The sequence below is a fragment of the Miniopterus natalensis genome, chromosome 3 (genome assembly GCF_054644295.1).
Source record: "Miniopterus natalensis isolate mMinNat1 chromosome 3, mMinNat1.hap1, whole genome shotgun sequence".
NCBI classification, from domain to species: Eukaryota; Metazoa; Chordata; class Mammalia; order Chiroptera; family Miniopteridae; genus Miniopterus; species Miniopterus natalensis.
This window is the reverse complement of record NC_142083.1, coordinates 61,677,389-61,702,788: the sequence shown is the minus strand read 5'-3', so window position 1 is coordinate 61,702,788 and position 25,400 is coordinate 61,677,389. Positions and strand designations below refer to the sequence as shown.

General features: G+C 36.0%; 1 protein-coding gene and 1 pseudogene across 1 annotated transcript in view; one reads left to right on the top strand and one right to left on the bottom strand.

Annotated features, from left to right (window-relative positions):
* Positions 1-601: 601 nt before the first annotated feature.
* Positions 602-25,400, bottom strand: part of DCP2 (decapping mRNA 2) — a 37,996-nt gene continuing 13,197 nt past the window's right edge. Inside the window, exons 3-11 of the mRNA XM_016224930.2 lie at positions 23,292-23,419; positions 22,788-22,886; positions 16,011-16,163; positions 15,776-15,888; positions 15,565-15,672; positions 13,182-13,317; positions 5,045-5,155; positions 3,412-3,463; positions 602-1,738 (exon numbers count right to left, since the gene is read on the bottom strand). Coding sequence (XP_016080416.1) covers positions 1,575-1,738; positions 3,412-3,463; positions 5,045-5,155; positions 13,182-13,317; positions 15,565-15,672; positions 15,776-15,888; positions 16,011-16,163; positions 22,788-22,886; positions 23,292-23,419 — 1,064 coding nt within the window. The 3' untranslated portion in view covers positions 602-1,574. The remainder of the gene's footprint in view (positions 1,739-3,411; positions 3,464-5,044; positions 5,156-13,181; positions 13,318-15,564; positions 15,673-15,775; positions 15,889-16,010; positions 16,164-22,787; positions 22,887-23,291; positions 23,420-25,400) is intronic.
* On the top strand, positions 16,627-16,872 carry LOC107546508 (ubiquitin-like protein NEDD8 pseudogene; annotated as a pseudogene).

Here is a 25,400-nt window from a genome sequence, read left to right as displayed (position 1 = left end):
CTAATGCTAAACACAATGCTGCAATTGTGAATTCTCCTGCTTAGCACCAAGAGTGACAGTTTCATTAATAAATAAACTTTCTCCTTTAAAATTAAGCCATTTAAAAGCTAAAGCAAAGTAATACCAAGCGAATTCCTTACAATAGCATTTCTTTTAAAAGTCCCATGGGTTACATGAACCCCTATTAAATAGGCTACCTATACAGAATAAAGATTTCTACAATAAAATTTACAAGCAGAGATATATTTTGTGGATACCACATGTAAAAAACGATTTTTAAAACCCACGACAGATGCACACGCACGCATATGCTCCCACCCCCTCACCCCACACAAAGAAATACCTTCATTGATATCAGAAGGAGCCCAAACACTAAAGCCCCCTTAAAGCCCTGGTGATTGTCCTCAATTATAACTGAAATTCTTCTTAAAATGGGTACTGCCATCCTTATTTGGATTTAAGAATCCTGAAAGAGCAAAATACATTCCTAGTTGTGTCTGTTACTTTTCCATCCTGATCCTCCCCTAGAGAGAGGCTTTATCTGTACTGGGTAAACTGCACAGCCCTTCCATTCTTGCTCCATCACCCAGGGGCTTCAGCATGCTAATAAAAGTCAGTCAGTCTCTGCTACTACTGCAAATTGGAACTGAATATAGCATCAGTTTCCACAGATCAACACTGAGATGCAATGTAAAACCTAGTAATATCAGTATTCCACATGTATTTACACAACTGTAATACAGAATGTATCTTCACAAGAACAAAATAATTGTAGACTAAAGGGCTGGCGGCAGGTTGAAGACATAACCAAGGCAGTTGCTGCATCCCGGCCTCTGCGCTCTCTGCTACCCTCTCCAGCAGTCCCACAGGTTTACTGACTGCATGCAGCACAGTGCAAAATTAGAGCAGCAACTCCCCACCCAACCAACTCAGTCCCTATACAGGCTGAGGACTCAGCTCTTAAATGAAGTGCTAAGAGTTCATTTTGAACATTATATTGCAGGTGCTGGCTCTAAATAAAAGCTTTAAACGAAACTTCAAGCAGAGGAGGATTAGAGAACCTAAGTGGTTAAAGTAAATATGCAAAATGCCACCAAAGAAGATGACCTGCAATCTTGACTTCTATGACATTTCAGCTCTTGTGTTTGGTTTGCTTAATAAATTATGTATTTTGTTCCTTTTAAAATTTCAATGTAAGGAAACTATTATTGCAATCACTAAAGTGTATAGACAGAGCATGTCCATTAACTTGATGATAAACACTATTTTCTTGATCAGAATATAAAATAAAAGCCACAATCACAGGAAAAAATGCCCTCATAAAAAGCAACTCAAATTCATTGGCCAAATACTGAAAAGGTACATCTGTATAAAAGGTTATAAAACTGCATTTACAGTCCAAATTCATGTTTCTTTCCACTCTCTCTCCTGCACAGAGAACAATCTCTTCAGAAACATCATTGCCTCCCTGCATTTCTTTAAAACACCTGAGAAAGGTAAGGCTCAGAGAGACACCCACTCAAATGCAACAGGTCTCTGATCTTGCAGATGCTTCCACAACACATCTGCTGCTATCAAAGGTCCAAGATTTTCATTATAGCATTATGGTCAAACTTGAAACTCAAAAAGGCTCTGGATGAAAAGGGGAACTTGTAATGTCCATTACATGCCACAGTCTGTCCCTCAGCATGTTCTAGCAACTGGTCTTCACCAGAGTAAGGTAAGTCATATGCAGCATCTGTGTAAAACACAAAAAATAAGCTCAGTAATGAATAAAAAATAAAATATTGCCCTTCACCTTTTGTTATAAAGGAATTCATCATTTACAGTATATTTTTAGCTCCCACACCCTAAATCTAAGTTGAACCACCAAGATATTTTCCTTTCCCATTAGTCTGTTACTGCTATTCCCACACAAACATTCAAAATCTTAATCTGTCTTTAAAACCCTTTATATATACTTGTTTTCAAAAATGGACATAACTTTGTCTACCTCCAATATTTATATTCTGTGCCAAAATAATGGGGGCCTCTTGACAGAAATCAAAATGTAAGCACTGTAAGATTAAAATTTCAATGTGAGATCTGTAAAGATTCCAATTCTAGAAAAATAAAACTGAAGCTTTGTTTGGCACTTACCAATCTTCAGGGAATATACAATTTAAAGAAAAATCCAACTTTTCAAAACCATAGTACAACAAAGCACCAACTTATCAGGGGGTTTTTTGGTGGGGTTTTGTGTGTGTTTTTTAAGTAGAGCAGAGACCTGACTACGGAAGTATGTTTGGAATAGACACCAAGAGGCTGAGGCAAAAAGTCTGAAGCGAGGTTTCCCAGCACAAGATTCCTTTTATACTTCCTTCTCAAGACAACTCAAAATGATATGCATCCATGTGATGCCCAACTAAGCTGGATATACAAAGTTACAGTGTGCCTTCCTTAATGTTCCTGAACATAGTTTTTTAAAGATTTTGTGAAATAAGTTATTTCTGAACTCACGTTAATCGAACCATCAGCCCCCACCAGCCAAGGTGGATGGAAAAATCCTATGAAGAGGATTCCTACCCCATAACTCATCTATACTAAACTAATGGTAGTTTCTGCTTCTTCATAGTTAACCTTAACTTTCCAAAATAGGGTTAAAGCATCAACTTTAAAATAGTTTTTATCTTACTTAAATCATAGACAGTACTGCAAAAAATATGATTATAATGCTTTCCACGTCTTAAGACTTTTTAATATGAAAGCTTTAAATTAGATGGTGAATAAATGCCTACCTATTGCACAGGAAACTTCATAAAATTGAAAATAGCACCTAAGAAAAAATAATCTACTGTACTTCCCAATTAAATCAGTTTACCAAAGAGCTTTCTACATTCATCAGCATTCCTTTCTAAATCAGAGTGCACACCTACTCTTCATAACTGAAGACGGAGAAGTTCTAAATGTCATTTTAATAAGAGCTATCCTTAGTATTACCTTAAAATATTGATCACTACCTCCAAAAGGGGGGAAATGTTACCCCTCTGAAGTCAGTGTACCGCTTGCATACATTCTATATAGCACATAGAATGAGGTCTCCTCATCTTTACAATACTCGGTTCTACTTCCCCTCCAACCCTTAAGCAATTATTTATTAACCTATAATATTCATGCACAGCACCAAGGCTTGACAGTCACAAAAATAAATAGCACATTGAAAAGACAAGTAATTTCATCTTGATCATTTAAATAAATTCATTTTAGCCAGTTTTGTATTTAGAGAACTTGATCACATATATGAACTCTCTCTACAGACATGTGCAGCTCGCTCTGCTTCTCTATTATAGTTTATCAAACACTCCAGTAAAATCAAGGTTAGACCAAAACTAAACCCCATGAGGCAGAGATTTTAATAAGAAAATGACTTGCCTGCTTCAAAATTATCCTGAAGTTTTCGTGGATGAAGTTTTTTTTCACATTTCTATAAAAAAAAACCATAAACACATAATATACCATTTCCAGTTATTTCACTTAATATAAATGAGGAGATACCTACTTTTAAAATGAAATATACTATGAACATACTTATTTAAATGCAAATCTATACCGTCATTTTTAATGACTACATAGTAGTCTATTGCACGGATCTACAATATTGCATTTAATATTACCTTCTTGGATATTTACATAGTTTCCAGGTTTTCATTATTTAAAAGAATACTGGGTTGAATATTCTTTAAATTTCTCTTCTATCTAGCGAATCAAGGTAAGAACTTTTTTCATGCTTTCAATATAGCCAAAAAACTCTAGAAAGTTGTACCTATCAGTAATTTTTTCTTTTTTAAATATATCTTTATTGGTTTTGGAGAGAGGAAAGGAGAGAGAGAGATAGAAACATCAATGATGAGAGAGTCATTGATCGGCTGCCTCCTGCATGCCCACAACTGGGGATTGAGCCTGCAACCCGGGCATGTGCCCTGACCAGGAATCAAACCCTGATCGCCTGGATCCTAGGTCGACGCTCAACTGCTGAGCCACACCTGGCTGGGCCCTCTCAGTAATTTTTAAGTGTTGTCAATACGCTCAATAATACACAACTGGGTATCTTTGCCAATCTGACAGGAAAAAGTATAATAATAAAAAAGGACAAGTAGTCTAACAGTAAACTGATTTTTAACATGTCTTTGCTAGTGAATTCAGTAAGCCCGATGTTAGGTCAGCACCTAAAGAATTCAGGTAGCCCGGCCGGGCGTGGCTCAGCGGTTGAACGTTGACCTAGGATCCAGGCGATCGGGGTTCGATTCCCGATCAGGGCAATCAATGACTCTCTCATCATTGATGTTTCTATCTATCTCTCTCCCTCTCCTTTCCTCTCTCTGAAATCAATAAAGATATATTAAAAAAAAAAAAAAAAAAGAATTCAGGTCAAATATTTTTGCTAAAAACTTAAAATTACAATGCTCACTCACTGTTAAAGCAAGAAAAATAAGTGAGGCTACAGTAAAATAATTCAACATACAAATAACTGGACTTACAGAAAAGATAAGCAAGACCATTAGTTATGCATTACTTTCTGGAGCACAGACTAAAAGAATGGAAGTAAATGCCTTAAAATGCTAACAGTTATTTGTCTTTAGGGCTAATCCAATTACAAAATACTTGCTGTATTTTGTTAATTTTTAATTTTTTAAATTCTGTCAACTTGAAGGAAAAAAATACATTGTGATGTTCTTTCAAACTTTTAACTTCATTAAAATAACATAGACTCTATTTAGAAGAACACAGAATAGCCAAAGACTTGCTCTAATAAGCAAGATTGAGTACACATTGTTTTCACACTATTATAATTAAATAAGCACATAAAAAAAAATTAAGCATTAGATATGTAACTGAATCAATGTTACAAACCCATAAATTCAAAGTAGCCCAAAGATTTTTAGCAGGCAAACTGCATGCACAATTTCACTCCATAAAAATCCTATCAATTTGATGTGCCTTGACAATGACTTTGCCCCACTCTTAAAAGGGGTGAGCTCTCTTATTAGCGTGAAGTAACTCTTACCATCAAGGAATTCTGCTGCTTCGCTGGCTGGCTGTGGACCCCATTTGTTCTTTTCTTTTGATTAGGTGAATCTTGATACTGTTTTCTGCCATTTCCCCTCATATTTTGATTCTGTTTTTGCAATAAGAAATAAATAAAACATAAATCTATAATACAATGTAATAGGACAAATAATATATCCCTATGAATATGATAAGCTGGTTGAATCAGAGTTTAGCAAACCCCCTCACCCCAAAAATCTTCCTAAAACATTGGGGGAAAGGTACCATATCGGTATTTTTTCTTATAGAAGGTAGTGTGTCACAAAGCAAGGTCTCTCTCTCTCTTTTTATTTTTTATTTATTATTTATTTTTAAATATATTTTTATTGATTTTAGAGAGAGGAAGGGGGGGAGGGGGAGAGAGAGGCAGAAACATCAGTGATGAGAGAGAATCATTGACTGGCTGCCTCCTGCTCGCCCCCTGCTGGGGATCCAGCTGCAATCCGGGCATGTGCTCTGACCAGGAATCGAACTTTGATCTCCTGGATCCAAGGTTGATGCTCAACCGCTGAGTCATGCCCAGCCAGGCTCTCTCCTTTCAAAATCAATAAAAAACATGTTTTAAAAACTTTTTTGTAAACAATGGGAGGAGAAGAACAAGTCTGAAAACCTTAGGTGAATGTCAAAGAAAAGTTCCCTGGGAGGAAATGCTGAGGAATACTGGACACAGTTCTCAGAGTAGGAAATAGGTGCAGAGGTGATCAACTGTCACCCTATAATGTGCTTTTAAATTATTAACAAATAGCATTTTTAAATTAATATTCTCATTTTATAAAATAAAGAAGAGTGGTGTTTTAAAAATTTGGGCCATTATCGCTAAGTTTAGACCTAAAGCCTAAACACTCAACAGCTAACATCTTCCTATTACACTGCTTTAACATGAGTTAATTTTCTTACAAAAATTCTAAGTTTAACTTACAACAGATTTTAAACATTAATTTGCCTTCAGTCGTATTGAAATAGCAGCACTTCAAGAGGCTTGACTAAAACAGTGTGAATAAAATAGCTTTCTTATTATTTAAAATATATAAAAATAGGTTTATTTCTTTTAATTTCATCTACCTACAGGAAAAATCAAACAATTCCTAAAATAGCTTGAAAACAATGTTAACTAAAGAATGGTAGGGAAATGCGGGCTTTAGAAACTTACGTTACCATACAATTTTAATTCAATTCCATTCTGCTCCTGCTGGTACTTACTTTTTATTATAAGTGGTACAATACACATAAAATTTACCACTTGAACCACTTCTGAGTGTACAATTCAGTGGCAGTAAATATAGTTACAATGTTGCGCAACCACCACCGGTATCCATCTCCAGAACTTTTTCATCATCCACCTTCTGGCTATTATGAATAATGCTACTATCAACCCTGGTATACAAGTTATTTTTTGAGTTCCTCCTCATCTAGGAGCTGAGATAGTGGTTTAGGATTTGTTAATCTCTGCTTACAATTCTTTTAAGTATATACCTAGGAATGGAATTGCTAGGTCATATGGTAATTCTATGTTTAACTCTTTAAGGAACCATCAAATTGTTTTCCATGGCAGCTGCACCATTTTACATTTCAAGCAGCAATGTATGAGGGTTCCAATTTCCCTACATACTTGTCAACATTTGTTATTTTCCATTTTCTTCATTATACCCATCCTAACGGGTATGAAGTGGTATCTCATTGTGGTTTTGATTAACATTTCTCTACTCACAAATGGCGCTGGACATCTTTTCACATGCTTATTGGCCATTTGTAGTCTATCCCCACGCCCTTTGTCCATTTTTTAATTGGGTTTTTTGTTTGCTTTTATTTATTTTGCTATTTTATTTTTATATTTATTTATTTATTTAGCTATTGAGTTTAGGAGTTCTTTATATATTTTGGACAGTAATCCATCATATAAATGATATTCATGTAAATGACTTGTAATATATTCTTCCTTTCTGTAGGTTATCTTTTCATTCTTTTGATGGTGTCCTCTGACACAACAAAAGCTTTTAATTTTGATGAATCCAGTATGTTTTAAAAGAATGAAAATAAAGAGTGACACCAAAATGGATGGCTGCCGTAATAAAGACAGATAACACCAAGCATTAGTAAAGGTGTGGAACAACTGGAATTCTCATATATTTTGCTGAAAATACAAATTACTTGAGAATATTGTTTGCAGTATATACTCAAGAACACAGCCATATTCAGTGATCCAATAATTCTGTCAGTTATATACAGGTGTCCCCCAAAAAATGTATACACACTTTAACAGCTGATTGCTCAATTTTGAAAATGAAATGTATTTTAATAAGCACTGCCTTTATAATTATTCAAAGTGTGTATAATACATTTTTGGGGTACACCTTATATATAACCCCAAATATGTGTATTTCATCAAAGATATGCACATTAATATTCATCACACTATTATTTGTAAAAACCCCTAACTGGAAATAACCAAATGTCCATTAAGAGTAGAACAGAGGACTTCCAGCAAACACTGAGCAGTAGATAAACACTGTGCTCACCTCCTCCCATGACCACATCAAAATTACAACTTATATAACAACCATCACTGAGAATCACCTGAAGACTAACTGAATTCCTAAAACAAAGGGTATTAAGAAGAAAATGACCCAGGCCAGTGTGGCTCAGTGGTTAGAATGTCATCCCACGCATCAAAGGGTTAAAGGTTCAATTCCTGCTGGGACAATATCAACATTTGCATCATACGAATACCATAAGGAGAAAAGAGATAGCAAGGGATTAAAAACCTATTTGAAAAAATAAGGACTGTAAACTTCCCTAACCTGACGAAGGAAGTACATATACAAGTCTAGGAAGCGCACAGTCCCAAACAAGATGAACCCAAAGAGGCACCAACAAGACACATCACAATTAAAATGAAAAAGGTTAAAGGCAAAGAGAGAACCTTATAAGTAGCAAGAGAAAAGCAGTTATGTACAAGAAAGTTCCCACAAGACTGTCAACTAGTTTCTCAAAAGAAACTTTGCAGGCCAGAAGGATGAAAAGCAAGGACCTACAACCAAGATTACTATCCATCAAGGCAATCATTTAAAATAGGAGGTAGAAAGAAATTCCCAGACAAGAAAAAGCTAAAGGAGTTCATCACCACCAAACCATTATTATAAGAAATGTTGCCCAGCTGGGCGTGGCTCAGCGGCTGAGCATCGACCTAGGATCCAGGCAATCAGGGTTCGATTTCCAGTCAGGGCACATGCCCGGGTTGTGGGCTGCAGCCAATCAATGACTCTCTCATCATTGATGTTTCTATCTCTCTCTCTCCCTCTCCCTTCCCCTCTCTGATATCAATAAACATATATTAAAAAAAAAAAATTTTTGAAAAATGTTAAAGGAACTTCTTTAAGAAGATAAAAAGAGCAAAAACGTAAGTTAAAAAAATGGCACAACTACGTATCTATCACTAATTACTTTAAATGTAAACAAATTAAATGCCCCAATCAAAAGGCATAGGGTAGCTGAACAGATAAAACAAGACCCATACAAATGCTGCCTACAAGAGACCCACTTCAAGTCAAAGACATATACAGACTGAGGGATGCAAATAAAAAAAAGAAAAAAGCTGAGGTAGCAATACTTATATCAGACAAAACAGACTTCAAAACAAAGGTTATAATAAAGATTTTGAAAAAAGGCATTTCATAATGATAAAACAATCCAATAGGAAGACAAAACCTTTGAAAACATTTATACACATAACGCAGAAGCACCTAAATATATAAAGCAAATATCCATGGACAAAGAGAGACAGATCAACAGTAATACAATAGTAGGGGACTTTAACACACCAATGACATCAATGGATAGATCATCTGAACAGAAAATCAAGAAAACAGCAGCCTTAAAATGACACATTAGACCAGATGGATTTTATTGATATTTAGTACATTTTACCCCAAAGCAGCAGAATATATGTTCTTTTCAAGCACACCTGTACCATTTTCCCAGATAGACCACATTAAGGCCACACAACGAGTCAATAAATTTAGGAAGACTGAAATCATATCAAGCATGTTCTTCAATCAAAATGGTAAGAAACCAGAAATCAATTACCAGAAGAAAAAAAAAAAAAAACACAACACTGAATGCTAAATAACATGCTACTAAACAATGAAGGGTTAACAACTAGATAAAGGAAGAAATCAAAAGATACCTTGAGACAAATGAAAATGAAAACAACGATACAAAAATTTATGGAACACAGCCAAAGCAGTTCTAAGAGACAAATTCATAGCAATACAAGCCTACCTCAAGAAATAAGAAATATCTCAAATAAACAATCTAACCTTACACCTAAAAAAATAAAAAAATAAAAAATAAAATAAAAAAAAACTAGGAGAAAAAAAAAAAAGCCCAAAGTTACAAGGAAGGAAGGAAACAATTAAGACCAGAACAAAAATACAAAAGGTCAATGAAACCAAGAGCTGGTTCTTTGAAAAAATAAACTGAATAAACCTGTAACCAGACATGAAAAAAACAAGAGGATCAAAATAAATGAAATCAGAAATAAAAGAGAAGTGACAATGTGATACCACAGAAATACAAAGCATTATAAAAAAAACTACAATTAAATGCCAACAAACTGGAGAAAAGAAATTCCCTGAAGAAAATAAATTCCTAAAAGATACAATCTTCCAGGACCAAATCAAGAAACAGAAAATCTGAACCGAATAACTACTAAAAAAAAAAATCAGATCGGTAATCAAGAAGCTCCTGGCAGCACAGCCAGCATGGCTCAGTGGTTGAGCGTTGACCCATGAACCAGGAGGTCACAGTTCGATTCCCAGTCAGGGCACATGCCCGGGTTTTGGGCTTGATCCCCAGTAGTGACCTGCAGGAGGCAGCCAATCAGTGACTCTCTCTCATCACTGATGTTTCTATCTCTCTCCCCCTCTCCCTTCCTCTCTCTGAAATGAAAACAAATTTTTTTTTTAATTCCTCACAAACAAAAGTCCTGGATCAGATAGCTTCACAGGTGATTTTTACCAATCAAAGAATATTTAACACCTATCTTTCTCAAACTATTCCAGAAAACTGAAGAAGAGAGAAGGCTCCCAAGCTCCTTTTATGGGGCCAGCATTACTCTCACTCTCAAATTACACAAAGACATTACAAAAAAAATAAGCCAATATTCCTGATGAACATAGATATTAAAATCCTCAACAAAATATTAGCAAGCCGAATCCAGCAATACATTAAAAAGAACATACACAATGATCAAGTGGGATTTATTTCTGGGATGCAGGGTTGGTTCAATATCCACAAATCAACTAACATGTTCACCATATAAACAAAATGAAGGATAAAAATCATATGATCATATCAACAGATGCAGAACAAGCATTTCACAAAATTCACCATCCATTTATCATAAAAACTCTCAAAGTGTGAATAGATGAAATATACCTCAACATAATGAAGGCCATATATGACCCACAGCTCACATCATGCTCAATAGTGAAGCATTTCCCTTAAGATTAGGAACAAAACAGGGATGTCTACTTTCACCACACTTCTATTCAACACAATACTGGAAGTCCTAGCTACAGCAATCAGACGAGAATAAAAAACTAAAAGGCATCCAAATTGAAAAGGAAGAAGTAAAACTATAATTATTTGCATATAACATATAAAAACCCCCAAAGAGTCCACCAAAACACTAGTAGAACTGATACATGAATTCAGTAAAGTAGCAGGATATGATATTAATATTTGAAAAGCAGTTGCATTTTTATACACCAATAACAAACTATCAGAAAAAGAAATTAAAACAATCCCATTCACAACTGCATCAAAAAATAAACTACCTAGGAATAAATTAAACCAAGGTGGTAAATCATCTGTACCCAGAAAATAATAAGTCACAGAAGAAATTAAAGGTATTTATATCATTAAAATGTCCACACTGCCCACAGCAATCTACTGATTCTACCCATATCAATACCAATGGCATTTTTCACAGAACTAGAATAATCCAAAAATTTATATGGACCACAAAAGACCCTGAAGAGCCAAAGCAATCTTGAGAAGAACAACAAAGTTAGAGGTATCACACTACCTAATATCAAACGATACTATAAGGCTGTAGTAATCAAAATGGCATTGTAATGGCATAAAACAGACACACAGATCAATGGAACAGAATAGAGAGCCCAGAAATAAACCCACGCCTATATGACCAATTAATCTATAACAAAGGAGGCAAAATATACAATGGTGCAAAGACAGTCTCTTCAATAAATGGTGCTGGGGTAACTGGACAGACACATGCAAAAGAAACTGGACAACTTTCTTATACCATATACAAGAGTAAACTCAAAATGGACTAAAGATTTCAACATAAGACCCCCAAACCATAAAACTCCTAGAAAAATAGGCAGTGAACTCTTTCATATCACTCTTGCTAATATTTTTTAAACTATGCCTCCTCAGGCAAGGAGAACAAAAGAAAAAATAAACAAATGGGACTACATCAAACTAAAGAGTTTTTATGCAGCTAAGGAAACCAACAAAACAAAAGGACAACCTAATGAATGGGAGAAAATATTCACCAATGACAAACCCAATAATGGGTTAATATCCAAAATATATAAAGAACTCATACAACTTAATACCAAAACAACAAGCAATCCAATTTAAAAAATGGGCAGAGTCCCTGGCTGGGTAACTCTGGTTAGACTGTTATCTCCAAGCCAAGGTTGTAGGTTTGATCCCAGGTCAAGGCACATACAAGAATCAACCAATGAATGCATATGTAGGAAAACAAATGGATGTTTGTTTCTCTCTCTCTCAAATCAATAAAAAAAAATTTTTTAATGGGCAGAGGACCTGAATAGACATTTCTCCAAAGAGAACATACAGATAGCCAACAGACATATGATAAGTTGCTCAACATCAGTAGTCATCAGGGAAATGCAAATTAAAACCACAATGAGATATCACCTGACACCTGTCAGAATGGCTACCATCAATAAATCAAGAAACAAGTGTTGGATAGGACTCAGAGAAAAGGGACCCCTCAAGCACTATTGGTGACATTATGAACTGGTGCAGCCACTATGGAAAAAAGTAGAGAGGTTCCTCAGATCATTAAAAACAGAATTACTATATGGCCCAGCAATCCCACTTTTAGATATTTATCTGAAAAAAATCCAAAGCACTAATTTAAAGATATATGCATCCCTATGTTCACTACAGCATTATTTAAAATAGTTAAGATATGGAAGCAACCTAAGTGCATATTGCGAGACAAATGGATAAAGGAGAAGTGGTAGGTATATACAATGAAATACTACTTGGCCTTAAGAAAAAATGAAATATTACTATTTGAGACAAGAGAGATAGACCTGGAGGGTATTATGCTAAGTGAAGTAAGTCAGATAGAGAAAGGCAAATGACATATGATTTTACTTGTATGTATCTAAAAACAAAGTAAACAAAAAAAACAGAAACAAACTCACAAATACAGAGAATAAACTGATAGTTGCCAGATGAGAGGGGAGTTAGGTTGCTGGGTAAAAAAGGTAAAGGGAATAAGCAGCACAAATTAGCAGTTACAAAATAGTCATGGAGATATAAACTACAGATAGGGAATACAGTCAATAATATTGTAATATCTATATATGGTGTCATATGGGTACTAGAATTATCAGGGTTACCACTTTGTAAATTATATAAATGTAGAATCACTGTTGTACACCTGAAACTAATATTATATTGTATGTCAACTGTAATTGAAAAATAAAGAAAAAATTTTTTAGGTAGAATGTATAAATAAATTGTCATATAATCATAGACTAGAATACAACACAGTAATGAACCTTTCATTGGTAGCATATATACCAAAGTCAGATGTTAGTCCCTGTTACTTACTGTACTGGATTTATAGCAAAGCTGTAAAGGTTAAGGAGTCTCAGCCCTGCTTCAAATCACAAGTCAGGAACACAGGAGTCTTGCATCAACAATTCAGAGCTCTATAACTATTAATTTGCAATTCCCCAATTCATACACATTTCAAAGTCAAAATGATCTAAAGTTATGAAAATCTTTAAATGTGTATCACTCACCTTTGCTTTCAGAAGGTCAGACATTTCGGAATGATTATTATATGGCTTTTGCTGCAGTGGTTGCCTGTGCTTTACCCACTGGTCACCTGGGGAACCTTCAGGAAATAACTGCTGACTGTGGCGGAATTTGGTTCGACTATACCAAGATTTAAAAAATAAAAATCAGATCAGAAAATTTTCACTTATAGTTCTTCTAATGCCTTGATAGTTTATCTTACAGACTACAAATTTTACTTTCTTATTTACTATCTCCCCCTACAGGAATCTAAGTCCGCTTGGTCTACTATCTCCAGCATGCAGAAAAGTGTCCGACATTCAATATTTCTTGAATGAATTAATAATCTGTTATTTTTAATCCCAAATTTTTTAAACTATCCATACCATTTCCTTCCTATAAGTGATTACACTTTTTAAAATGTGAAGAAAACAATTCTGGGCCTAAATTTAGTTGAAACAAACAAATGTAAGTGGACTTTCCTTCACAATAGGACAGGGAACTCATATCCTTACTGGGATGTTTCAAGTATAGAATGTGATTCTACACAGGTCAGTTATGGATCCCATCATGTTGGAACAGGGTATGAAAAATTAAGCTATACTCTAAAGCAAAAAGTTAAGGGGCCCAAGACAATGGCTAAGCAAATTAAAGATCCAGTCATAAATTCTCTATTCAATTTTGTGTAATCAAATTCTTATGCAAAAGAATTTGATTATACAAAATTGTACTCATGCTATAGTTTATGATAAAGAAATCCCGTTCTATAGTATCACTTTCATGTATAATACAATCTAGTCACTAATCCCAAGAACCATATTATACAGTAAGATTATTTCTGAGTATTTCAGAATTCTCCCTTCTCACTTAAAAATTACAATAAAATTTTAGACTCTCAACTCTTTCTTTAGACCAAATTCAAATATTTCAACACATCACCACAGACATTAGTCTATACACTAGAAACACATACTACCCTTCCTAAGAAACCTGAAACTTAAAAAAGTTGGTCTATTATCTCCTCATTTTACATTCCAAGACCACAAACCCTAAAAGATATGGGTATCATATCATGCTATGGTACACAGATTTTCCAAACATATATAGTCATGTAATTTTTTCCAAACACTACTTTATAACTTTTTAGTAGTATCTTTTTATCTTTTCAAAATTGGCTGCATTCTTGTCTACTTTACACTTTTTAACTATTTCACTTATATCTAGTGGTATATAATTTGGTTATTATAATCATAGATTCTGAAAGACAGAAATGACATTTAGTCCAAGCTCCTGTCCTCATAAAACCCAACTAAAATGGAGTATTTTCTATGTATTTAAAAAATATTCACTATAGATGTAAATATTTCTATTGTGTAACTTTTGAAGCTCTGGGATAAAAACAGAACATCTAAATTAAAATGTAAAAAGCAACTCTCTTAACCTAACATAGGCAAAGTTCTAAGAAGTTGTTTACAAATATATATGCTTATTGAACAAAATTACTTACTCAGCCTACTCTGTAATTATGATTTAGATACTATTAAGTTCCAACCAAGAAAATGTCCTTTGTGGTTTAGATCCATATAATAGTCACTCTTTGTAATACTAGGGAAAGAAAAGAAGCCCACCCAAGTCTTCACAGTTCTTTCTGAACAAATTATACATCAGCACCCTTCATCTCCCCTACACAAAAACAGACCTCAATATATCCTCCAGGTAACTGTCTTCAGAAACTCAATTATCTCTAAAGTAGAACAAGACAACAGAGAAGTAACAGTATAAACACACAGATGATTTCTCTTTTTCTCCTCTTCTATCTATCCATCTAAAGAGTTGGTACCCTCCTGGAGAGTATTTTGCTAAGCAAAATAAGCCAGTCAGAGAAAGACAAATATCACATAACCTCACGTATACGTGGAATCTAATGAACAAGATAAACTGATGAACAAAAAAGATCCAGAGACACTGAAGCATGCAACAGACTAGCATAGGGCGGAGAGGGGGGAGATTAACAAACGAACTTATATGCATATATGCATAGCCCATGGACAGACAGTGATGCGGGGAAGGTCTGAGGAGGGGGTGGGAGTGCAGTGGTGGGGGTCACTGGGGGAAGAAAGGGGAACATATGGAATACTTTCAACAATAAAGATAAAATAAAAAATAAATCTTCTCAAACAAAAAAAATTAAAGAGATGGTACCTTCTTTTGTGTACTTTTAAAAAATGCGCCTATAAGTTCCCTCCCTTTCATCTCATAAAAAATCTTTTTATAAAAAATAAAATAGTACCTATAAAGGAATCCAACACTTCTGCAAACTTTAGAACCAAAATGCTACTGTATTAAAAACTATCAAAAAGTCACAATTCTATGAACATATTTCTTTACCTCAATTTTTCCACAGTAGGTTTAGCCGGTGTGCTACTAGTTGAAGAAAATCCATTGTCACTATCTGAGGAATCTCCAAATCTTCGAGACAGCCAGTCCCTTAATGGTCTATGGAAACATTAAGAATTCACTTTTAAAACTTGGCTATGTGAAGAAACTGAGTAGCAGAATTATGAAGGTTAGTTTTTTATTTCAAGAAATATGAACATACCTGATAAAGGGAATAGCCATAAAAAATTTGTTAGGAGCCAAACCAAGTTTTGATTTTGGGGTCATATCATTTCTATGACAGGGCAATTTCTCTATGGAGAACCACTCAATGTTCTGAAACACAAGAAGAAAATAATTCATTTAGTTAATTATTATCAAGGTGTTTCTAAAAGCAATTTCCTACTTCATTCAATTGGGATACTGTCTTGCAAACTTAAGTACTTTCAGTTACATACCCGAATTTCTCTTCTGGTTTTCGGATTAAACTTTGTGTCTTTTGGGATTCCTGGAATGATGTACAAACGAGCAAGCTGGTCATTGATTCGAAGTTCAATGTAATCATCCTTACAAATATAATCTTTGATATCAAAACCAGTTTCTTCAAAGACCTGGAAATAACAAATTTGGATAATGATTTTTAAATTTTTACTGTCAGACCTCCAATTCATTAAAATTTGCTTGCTTCAAAGGCAAAAATTCAGAACTATCGAGGCAATTAAAGGCATGAAAACTAGGCAGGAAGTCAGAATATTCCAGGATCTAGTTCTAACTTTGTCTCTACTGAAATGTTCAACTATAGAAAAACCTCTTTATATATCTGAGCCTATGTTTCTCCATCTATTCAATGGAGATGTGTGATATTGTGATTTATAAAAAGAATTTCTTTATTTGGTCTTCCTCCCCCTTTCTGTTACAAAGTTCCTAAAACCCTTGGAATTTCCTAAGTGATAAAAGCATCAAAGGGACCCGGAAGCAGAAGTGACTCGTACCAAACGAGTGCTGGGGAGTGGCAGCGGCCACCACAGCGGTAGAAGCAGCAATTTATCTGTGTGCAGACCCAATACGACGAAGATGCTAATTAAAGTGAAGACACTTGACTGGAAAGGAGACTGACACTGACACTGAACCCACAGACAAGGTGGAACGAATCAAGGAACGTGTGGAAGAGAAAGAAGGAATCCCCCCACAGCAGCAGCGGCTCATCTACAGTGGTCAACAGATGAATGATGAGAAGACAGCAGCTGATGACAAAATCCTAGGTAGTTCAGTCCTCCACCTGGTGTTGGCTCTAGAAGAGGAGGTGGTCTTAGGCAGTGATGGGCCCTCTCTCCATTTTACCTCCTTACCCCGTCTCTCGTAATGAGGCATCATATATCCTATCACTCTCTGGGATACCAGAGTCACTGCCCCCTCTCCTGGATGCCCAGTCTTGTGGGTCTACTGGTAGGAGACTGTGAGGACCCCAGGATGCAGTGTTCCTGGCCCAAAGGGCCCTTGCTGGCTATTGGGTTTTAATTTGCAGTCTTCTGTGCTTCCCTCTCTTATGGCTATGTCCCTAGTTGTCAATAAAAGATTTACCGGCCAAAAAAAAAAACAAAAACATCAAAGGTATCTTTTGTTATGTTAATGAAGGTGTTTTTTAATCCCTGGAGGCTTGTTACCAGAAGAACCAGCCAAGTGAGTAGAGGGTTGGATGGAACTTCCAGAAAGGGGAGAGCCTGAGATTGAGCTCATTTGCTATAACTATGCCTAAGTCACAAATCCTCCACAAAAAAACAAGAGAACGGAGTTCAAGAGCTTCCAGGTTGTTGAACACATGGAGATGTGGGGACAGTGCTGCTCTAGGAGAAAGCATGGAAGCTTGGTGCCCTTTCCCCATCCCTCACCCTACGTATCTCTTCCATCTTGCTGTTCCTGAATTATATATTTTTCTAACTAACTGGTGATTTGTAAGTAAAACGTTTCTGAGTTCTGCGAGCTGCTCTAGCAAATTAATCAAACCCGAGGAGAGGGTTGTTGGAACCTTCAACCTATGGCTAGTTGGTCAGAATCACAGGTAACAACCTTGACATGTGACTGGCATCTGAAGTGGAGGGCAGTCTTGTGGGATTGAGCACTTAACCTGTGAAATATGATGCTATCTCTGGGTACCCTCTTGTTAGAATTGAGTTGAATTATAGGACACCCAGTTCGTATCCAAAAATTGCTTCCTGGAATAAAGAAACCCCCATACACATTGTAACTGGGTCCAGAAACCTTAAGATGTTTGAATACATCTGTGGTTCCCAATCTGTGGAAAGCACATCACTGGGGATCACATATGGATTTTATTCACAGGATCCATGAATCTATATGAATGCCAAACTACAGATTAAAAAATATCTTAACACAAATAAAACTATTTTTCAAACATGAAAACTGAATTGTGAATAATACCATCATTTAAATGGACAGATTTCAAAAGTACAGTTACAACCACACTGAGGAGCGGGTGAGGTTGTAAATTCAAAAGATCTGAAAACTAGTGAACTGGATTAATGGTCCTAAGCCTGCCTTTTCTCAGTAATACCTCAAAGGCTGAGAGAGGCTGACCTGGGAGAACATAAATCTCAGGAATTAATGTTACATCTAACCCTCACCTTTTCTTCAACCAAAAAAGTCATGCTTAATCTGATTAAATACTGGGCTTTTGTTTAAAATAAAAAACCACTGGTCTCTTCTAGCCTTAAAGTTCTCTTTAAAGTAACACTTATATTACTCTGACAATGTCCTTACCCAATTCGACCCCCAAATCAAAACAACTCTGGACTCTGAGTGGCTAAAAACTACTGTTGTTCTTTTATGCTGGAGTTCCTCCCCTCTCCTCCATTTTTAGTATCTCCTCATCAGTCAGTGGGGCAGAGGCATTATACACATGCACAGGCCCGACTCTCTTACAAGGTACAGGTGTGGAAGAACTTTCAACCCATTCTTTTTGTCTCTTCCCTCTTTGTCTTGTCAGTTCACGTACATCTTCCTACCTTCCTCAGTCAGGGAACATGGATACTTCTCTCAGACACGTGTAGTCTGTGACTTCCAATTTAAATTCCTCCATGACAGCTAACTCATTTCTATCACAATTTCTGTAAACTCGCTCCTAAGTATGCTAAACCTCTGGCTCCTTCCAGGAAGTATAGGAAAAAAATGGTATTAATTGCCCTGGCTGGATGGTTCAGTTGGTTGGAGCGTCGTGCCAATATGCCAAAGTTGTGGGTTCAACCAGGAGATCGTGGTTCGATTCCCAGTCAGGGCACATGCCTGGGTTGCGAACTCAATCCCCTTCGGAGGTGTCAATGACGGCTCTCTAATCATTAATGTTTCTATCTCTCTCCCTCTCCCTTCCTCTCACTGAAATCAATAAAGATATAGTTAAAAAGAAAAAAAAAGAATCAACCAATGAATGTATAAGTGGAACAAAACTGGTTTTTCTCTCTCTCTCAAATCAATAAAATAACAAAAAAACAAACAGGCAAAAGCCTTCTCCCTGAGAAGCCTGCTTGCCCCTGCTTCTTTCACCTCAGCTCACATACACAGCCCTTATGGGATGTGTCAAATTCTTCTACAGCATAACAAAACACCCTGGACGGCCATCTATAGTGAAATAACATTAATATAATAAACCAAAATAAAATGCTATAAAACCAAATTAAAATATTAGCAACTTAATATAAGGATAATCATCCATGGTAGACCAGCATAACTTAAAAGCAAGAGGAAAGATACTTAAAATATCAGCCTAAGTCTAATGAATGGCAGCTGAAAATTAGGACAAAACCTCTCCTTATATGTTAATAAGGTGAAAATTAAAAGGAACAATGTAATATTCCTATAAAGAATAGAATATGAATCTAGTTTTCAACTGAGTCTTAACACTGGTGGTTCCTCCTCTCAAACAGTGCTGCTTCTATTATACTGCAGCACCACCAAGTAGCAGAATGACATACTGCACCTCTAGAACTAGTTGAAGACTTTCATCACTCAAGAATGGCAACTGCTATGGATTGAACTGTGTTCCTCCAAAATTCGTATGTTGAAGTCTTAAACCCCAATGCGACTGTATTTGGAGAAAGGGCCCGTGAGGAGGTGATAAAGGTTAAAGAAGTCATAAAGGTGGGATTAATAGGGCTAATGCTCTTATAAAGAGGAAGAGACACTAGTGCTCGCTCTCTCTGCACTCACACATGGACCCAGGAAAGGCCACATGAGCACACAGTGAGAAGGCTACCATCCACAAGCCAGAATGAAAGCTCTCACCAGGAATCCAATCAGCAGGCACCTTGATCTTGGACTTCCCAGACTCAGAATGGTGAGAAAGAAATTTCTGTTCTTTAAGTCACCCAGTCTGTGGTATTTTATTATGGCAGCCTGAGTAGACTAATACAGCAATACACTAGCTTAATACCAAAACTTTTCTCTCTTTATGACAAAGGCAGTCATTTAAAAATCAAGAATAAAAGTCACAAGACTTGCCTTTAAAAATTCTAATCCAAGGAGCATTTAAGATCTTGCTTCCCAGCAACTGTCATCAGTATTGGCTCAAATAAACTCTTATAAAAAAATTTTTAACTCTAATCCAAAAATGTTTATAAATTAAAGTCAAGTCTTTTCTGACAAGGTTTTTTATCAGCTAAAAGAGGATATTGTGTAGATCAGAAAGGTTAGAAGATCAATTCTTATTATCAAAGGGAAAATTTTCCCCCTGAATTTAAGCAGCTATGGTTCCTCAGAATACCTGTGATTTCCTCAGAGTAAGGCAAAAACTCAAACTAAAACAAACACATTTCATATTGATCCAGAACAAAAAAATAATTTTATTAGGAAATAGATACACTTAAAAATCACAAATTCCTCCTGTTTTCATTTGTGTGTTTTTGTGTTTAGAAATACTCCCCCCTTGCCCTGGCCAGTTTGGCCCACTGGTTAGAGCGTCGGCCCGCAGGCTGAAGGGTCCTAGGTTCCTAGGTTCGATTCCAGCCAAGGGCACGTACCTTGGTTTTAGGCTTGATCCCTGGCCCCATCTGGGCATGTGCAAGAGGCAACCAATGGATGTTTCTCTCACTCTCTCGCTCTCTCTCCCCCTCCCTCCTTACCTCCCTCCCCCTGCTACTCTCTCTGAAAAGCAAGGGATGAAATGTCCTCGGGTGAGGATTAAAAAAAAAAATACTCCCTCCTTTACAAATATTCCTGCCTGCCTAAATTGTAGCAGTCAAGAACATTAACTCCAGAGCCCAACTACCAGGTTTTTACATCCCTGTTCTGCTTACTAACTGTGTAACCTTGGGCATGTTAATTAACTGCTGTTTCAGTTCTTTGCCTGTAAAATAGAGATAATCTCCCATAATGGTTATATCCCTCCCCACAAGACTCTCTTTAGATCCTATCATCCACACTCCTGTCTCCCACTCCCCAAGCCCTAAGAATAAATTTTATTTACTTTCTTACAAAGTAGGGCTGTCTGTAGTCATTACTGAAATTAGCACATGAACAGGACCTTTTATGTTAGTATCCCCAAGTAGAGAACAAATAAGATATAGCAAAGTGAAAACTGGGTGCCTCAGTTCACAGGTTAACTACCACTCTCTCTTACCCCAAATATCCTATTTCTGCAATATCCTCACTCTTTACAATATAGTGCATAACACTAGTCACAGGGAGGGTTCTAGTGGTAGATGCAGATAGACCCCTTGGGTCCAGGGCACTTCAGTTTTGCAAGTGTATGTATCTGATTTCCTCCAAGTGCTCCCAAGATCCAATTACAGAGACAGCCGATCTCATTCCATTTAGCCTAAATTTGTTATTCCAGTTAATGCAGTGTCTTTTCTGAACCTCGACAACTGTCTCTGCCACAGGACTAGTTGAACGCCATGTACAGGACTGCAGATCAACTCCTCTTAGTGCAATGCTACACCTCCTGCTTTGTCCTTCCTCAGAAGTAAGAGGACTACGAAGTCTGAGGACACAGAAGGGAAGACTTCACAACTACCCCATTTCACCTCCTGCCATCAAGAGAAGGCAGGGCTCTTTGGAAAAGCCAATAATGCTGGGAATAGAAGGCAGCAGGAAAAGAGGAAGACCACATGTGAGATGGACTGATTCCATACAAGCCACTGGCATGAGTCTTCAGGAGCAAAGCAGGGCTGTGAAGGACAAAACACTGTGGACATCATTCATTCATAACGTCGTCGTCAAGAGCCAGAGCTGACTCAACAGCACGTAACAGACATTTAAAATGTAGCATTTTTCATTGTTTGTCATATCCGACTCCAAAGTAAATAACCACTAACAATTTCTGTATGGTAAATAACCACTAGTGGTTTATAAAAATTTTAACTACTATCCCTCACTAATAATTAGATCCAAACTTAAACCAGGATGTGAACACTGATAATGATAAATGATAAGGAATTGATAAGTAAGAACATAATACGCAATCTATCACAAAGTACTACATAATCAATGCCAAGCAAAAGAAAAAGACAACTGCTATTATAGTTCAGAGGTTACTGTGGGATAGAGCTGACTGGGTAGATTTAAAAATACAATTTTAAGCAAGAATAAACTTTAGAAATTATCCACTCTAAACCTCATCTTATAAATAAGAAACTCAAGTCCTGTGTACAGTGCTAGTTGGTGACAGTCCTTCAACAAAGAAAAAACAAAGGATAAATTGAGCTGCATCTAGAAAGGTACCTACAGAGAATTTAAAAAGTCAGAAAAGAGAGAGCTTTCCATCAGAAGGAAAATAATATAAGCAAAATTTTAAAAGCTGAGACAAACCAGTCAAATTCAAGGTACAGACAGTAAGTCCTTTTGACTGTAAATGAAGATAAATTTAGGAAGGCTGTTTTGTGTTGGGGTAAGGGAGGGAGTTTTAATACTTAAAGAATTAAACTTCATCCTATAGATAGTGGGAAGGTAGAGTGGTTTTGAGCGACAAATGTCGATTTCTTAGAAAAGCTCTGATTGTGCTTTGTCTGGAAGCCAAAACTAACCATAAAACAAGGGTTATAGGAGCCAAAATGTTTTACTAGTTGCAAATCCAATTCTAAAAGGAAAGGTGGAGAAGATTTCACCTCCCCACCCCCATGCAAAAGAGTTACAGAGATAATACAATAGACAATCAAAGAAAATAGAAACAAATAAGGAAAGAATATATGATAGATGTGATCAAAAAAGCAACAGTTATAACTTACCTCTCTAGCAGCACAATCATGAGGAGCTTCTTCTTTATTTACTTTTCCTTTTGGAAATCCCCAGCCTGATTTTGCTAGGTAGCCCTGAACCAGTAGTACCTACAACACAAGCAGAGATAAAAATAAAACTTGTCTTGCTTTCCCATACTCCTCTCTTTAACTCAGTTGTTTTTCTCCTTACTTTAGGTAACTGTTATCACCAGTAACTTAACACAATTCTTGGTTTAATTATCTTCCATGAGTCTGAATATACTACTGGTGTGAACAAAGGCATCCTGCCCATTTTAAGGTATTTCTTCAATAATGAAGGGGAACTTCTTTGCAATAAGCTATACTGTAACAAGTATAAAATATTAAGACAGAACGCAGACAAAATTTACAAAATTTGGAAAATTTGGCCTCTCAGCACTAAAAATCTAGTGCTAATATTCTCAATTTGGAAAATTTATAGAAATAATGTATTTTATTAATAGGATGATCACCACTGCATTTTATTATACTCACATTTTCAAGTGTCTCATCAAGAATAATTGCACCATAGGTTGGTACTCCCATTTTATACTCCTTCCATTCATCCAAAACTTTTTCCACGTCTTCACCTTGAGGCAGCAAAAACGGACAATGACTGAAGAGTATACATAGTGTTAAGGAAGTTACTTAATACAGCTTGAGAGCACTTATATACAGAAAGAGACCTATTTAAATCAACTGTGCATCTTCTGTGAAATTACTCAAATTTTCACCTCACTTAAGATTAACCCTCTTGCTTTTGTTTTTTCACATTTGTTTTTTCTTGAACACATCATTGCTAACTTCTGCATTTAACCTAGACACTAATTAAGTAAACTTTGGATACTCATAGTCCTGGATCCCTAAGTTAACACAAATAAATTCAGGACCATGTGAATACCTCAAATACTTCTCACTGAGTCAATTTCATCATATCAGAAGTCAACAGATACTGAAATGAACAACAAGAAACAAGTACAGTACACATATTGGTAAGAGGTAGAAACTGTAGGAACAAGTTCAAGTGGTTAACGGTGGGAAGTAAACTTGGGATGAAGTATACCACTCCACACGCTGCCTTTCTTTACCGTGTGCACATACTGCTTTCACAATTACAAACATTTTTAAGATGAAGATTTACTAAGGATTATACAGAAAGGTAAATCTGGGTATTATAGCCTGTTTCAAAGGAAACTGGGTATGCTCCCTCCCAAAAACTGGGCAGAGTAAAATAATTTTTTTTAAAAAGTAAATAAAACCTATACCTGTAAAGTATAAGGTTGGGGAAAAAGTAGGTTTACAGTTTTGAGTGCCCTAAACAAGGAGTTTTTGTATTATTACTGTATTATTTTCCATATGAACAACTGTAAACGTCCTTTTGCCCCACCCTATATATAGTCAGGCTTCCAATACTCCATGCTGTCAAATACCTCATCACTGTAACACATATTATGAAAGGGGGGGGGGGTTATAATTTACGATACTGTTTCTCAAACCAAGGACATAGTCTTAAGGGTCCTAAAGTCCTCTATGAAAACTTCTATATTCTGTTTTCATCTTCATGTTAATCTAGAAACATGCAACATGAACATACTTTCCATCATTTTGCATAATCACAAACATCAAGTACTATCACTTGATTTCAGAGATCATATTGGTACTAGTATTACTTTAACTGCTTCGGGGACTGAAAACAGAAGAATCTAATACACAAATGATCGTAAGGGTCAAATGATATCCCAACATAATGTAGAAAGAAAGGTTTCATAACAAACAAAGCAAAGAAAATTGGTGGAAAAACTGGTACTTACAGGCATGTCCAAACACCCTCAAAGAAGCCAGAATTATATTCATATTGTGATTGGTTGGTTGGTTTAAACAAACAAAAAAATTGCAATAAATTCAGTTTATAAAAATAAATTTATGAGTTCTACAGTTTTGTATTTAAAAATTTGTCTTGGTTTTATAGTTGTAGTAACAACTAAAGAGGCCTTCCAAGAACCAAAAGAAGTCAACCATCTGTAACAACCTTGTAATTAAAAAGACAGGCAGTAGGTTAATCTCAAAATAATTATTCCATGCCTTCATCTGGGGGGAGCGGGGATAAAGTTTGGACACAACATTAACCATTTCATGAAGCCCTATGGTTCTACACAGGCTTGCTAAGATTCTGAAAGTTATATTCCAATAAAAGTCTGGCTTTATATGCTTAGTAAAATCCCTTATGTTTTAAAGTCATCATAGATAGTACAAATTTTAAATAAACGGATTTTCTCATTAAAAATTTAACCATTGAGAAGAACATAGCAAAATACTCCAGGAACAGAGATAATGTCCAATAGTTCAGAGACTAGGTACTTAACCAGTTATTTTTTCTTTCTCTTCCTTCTCCCTACAACATTCCTAATTTCAAGGTGCACCAGCGTCTCCACAAAGCAGTATTACCAAATTTTTCTATGCATTAAACAACTTCTTTAAAAAGAATAACAAAAAAGAAAGGTTTAGTAAGAGAAAGTACATCAACTGACTTAACTTTGGAAACTATTTACACTCATTTATACATTTTTTTCTACCCCAGAACCACACAAAATAAGTGAGCTGACT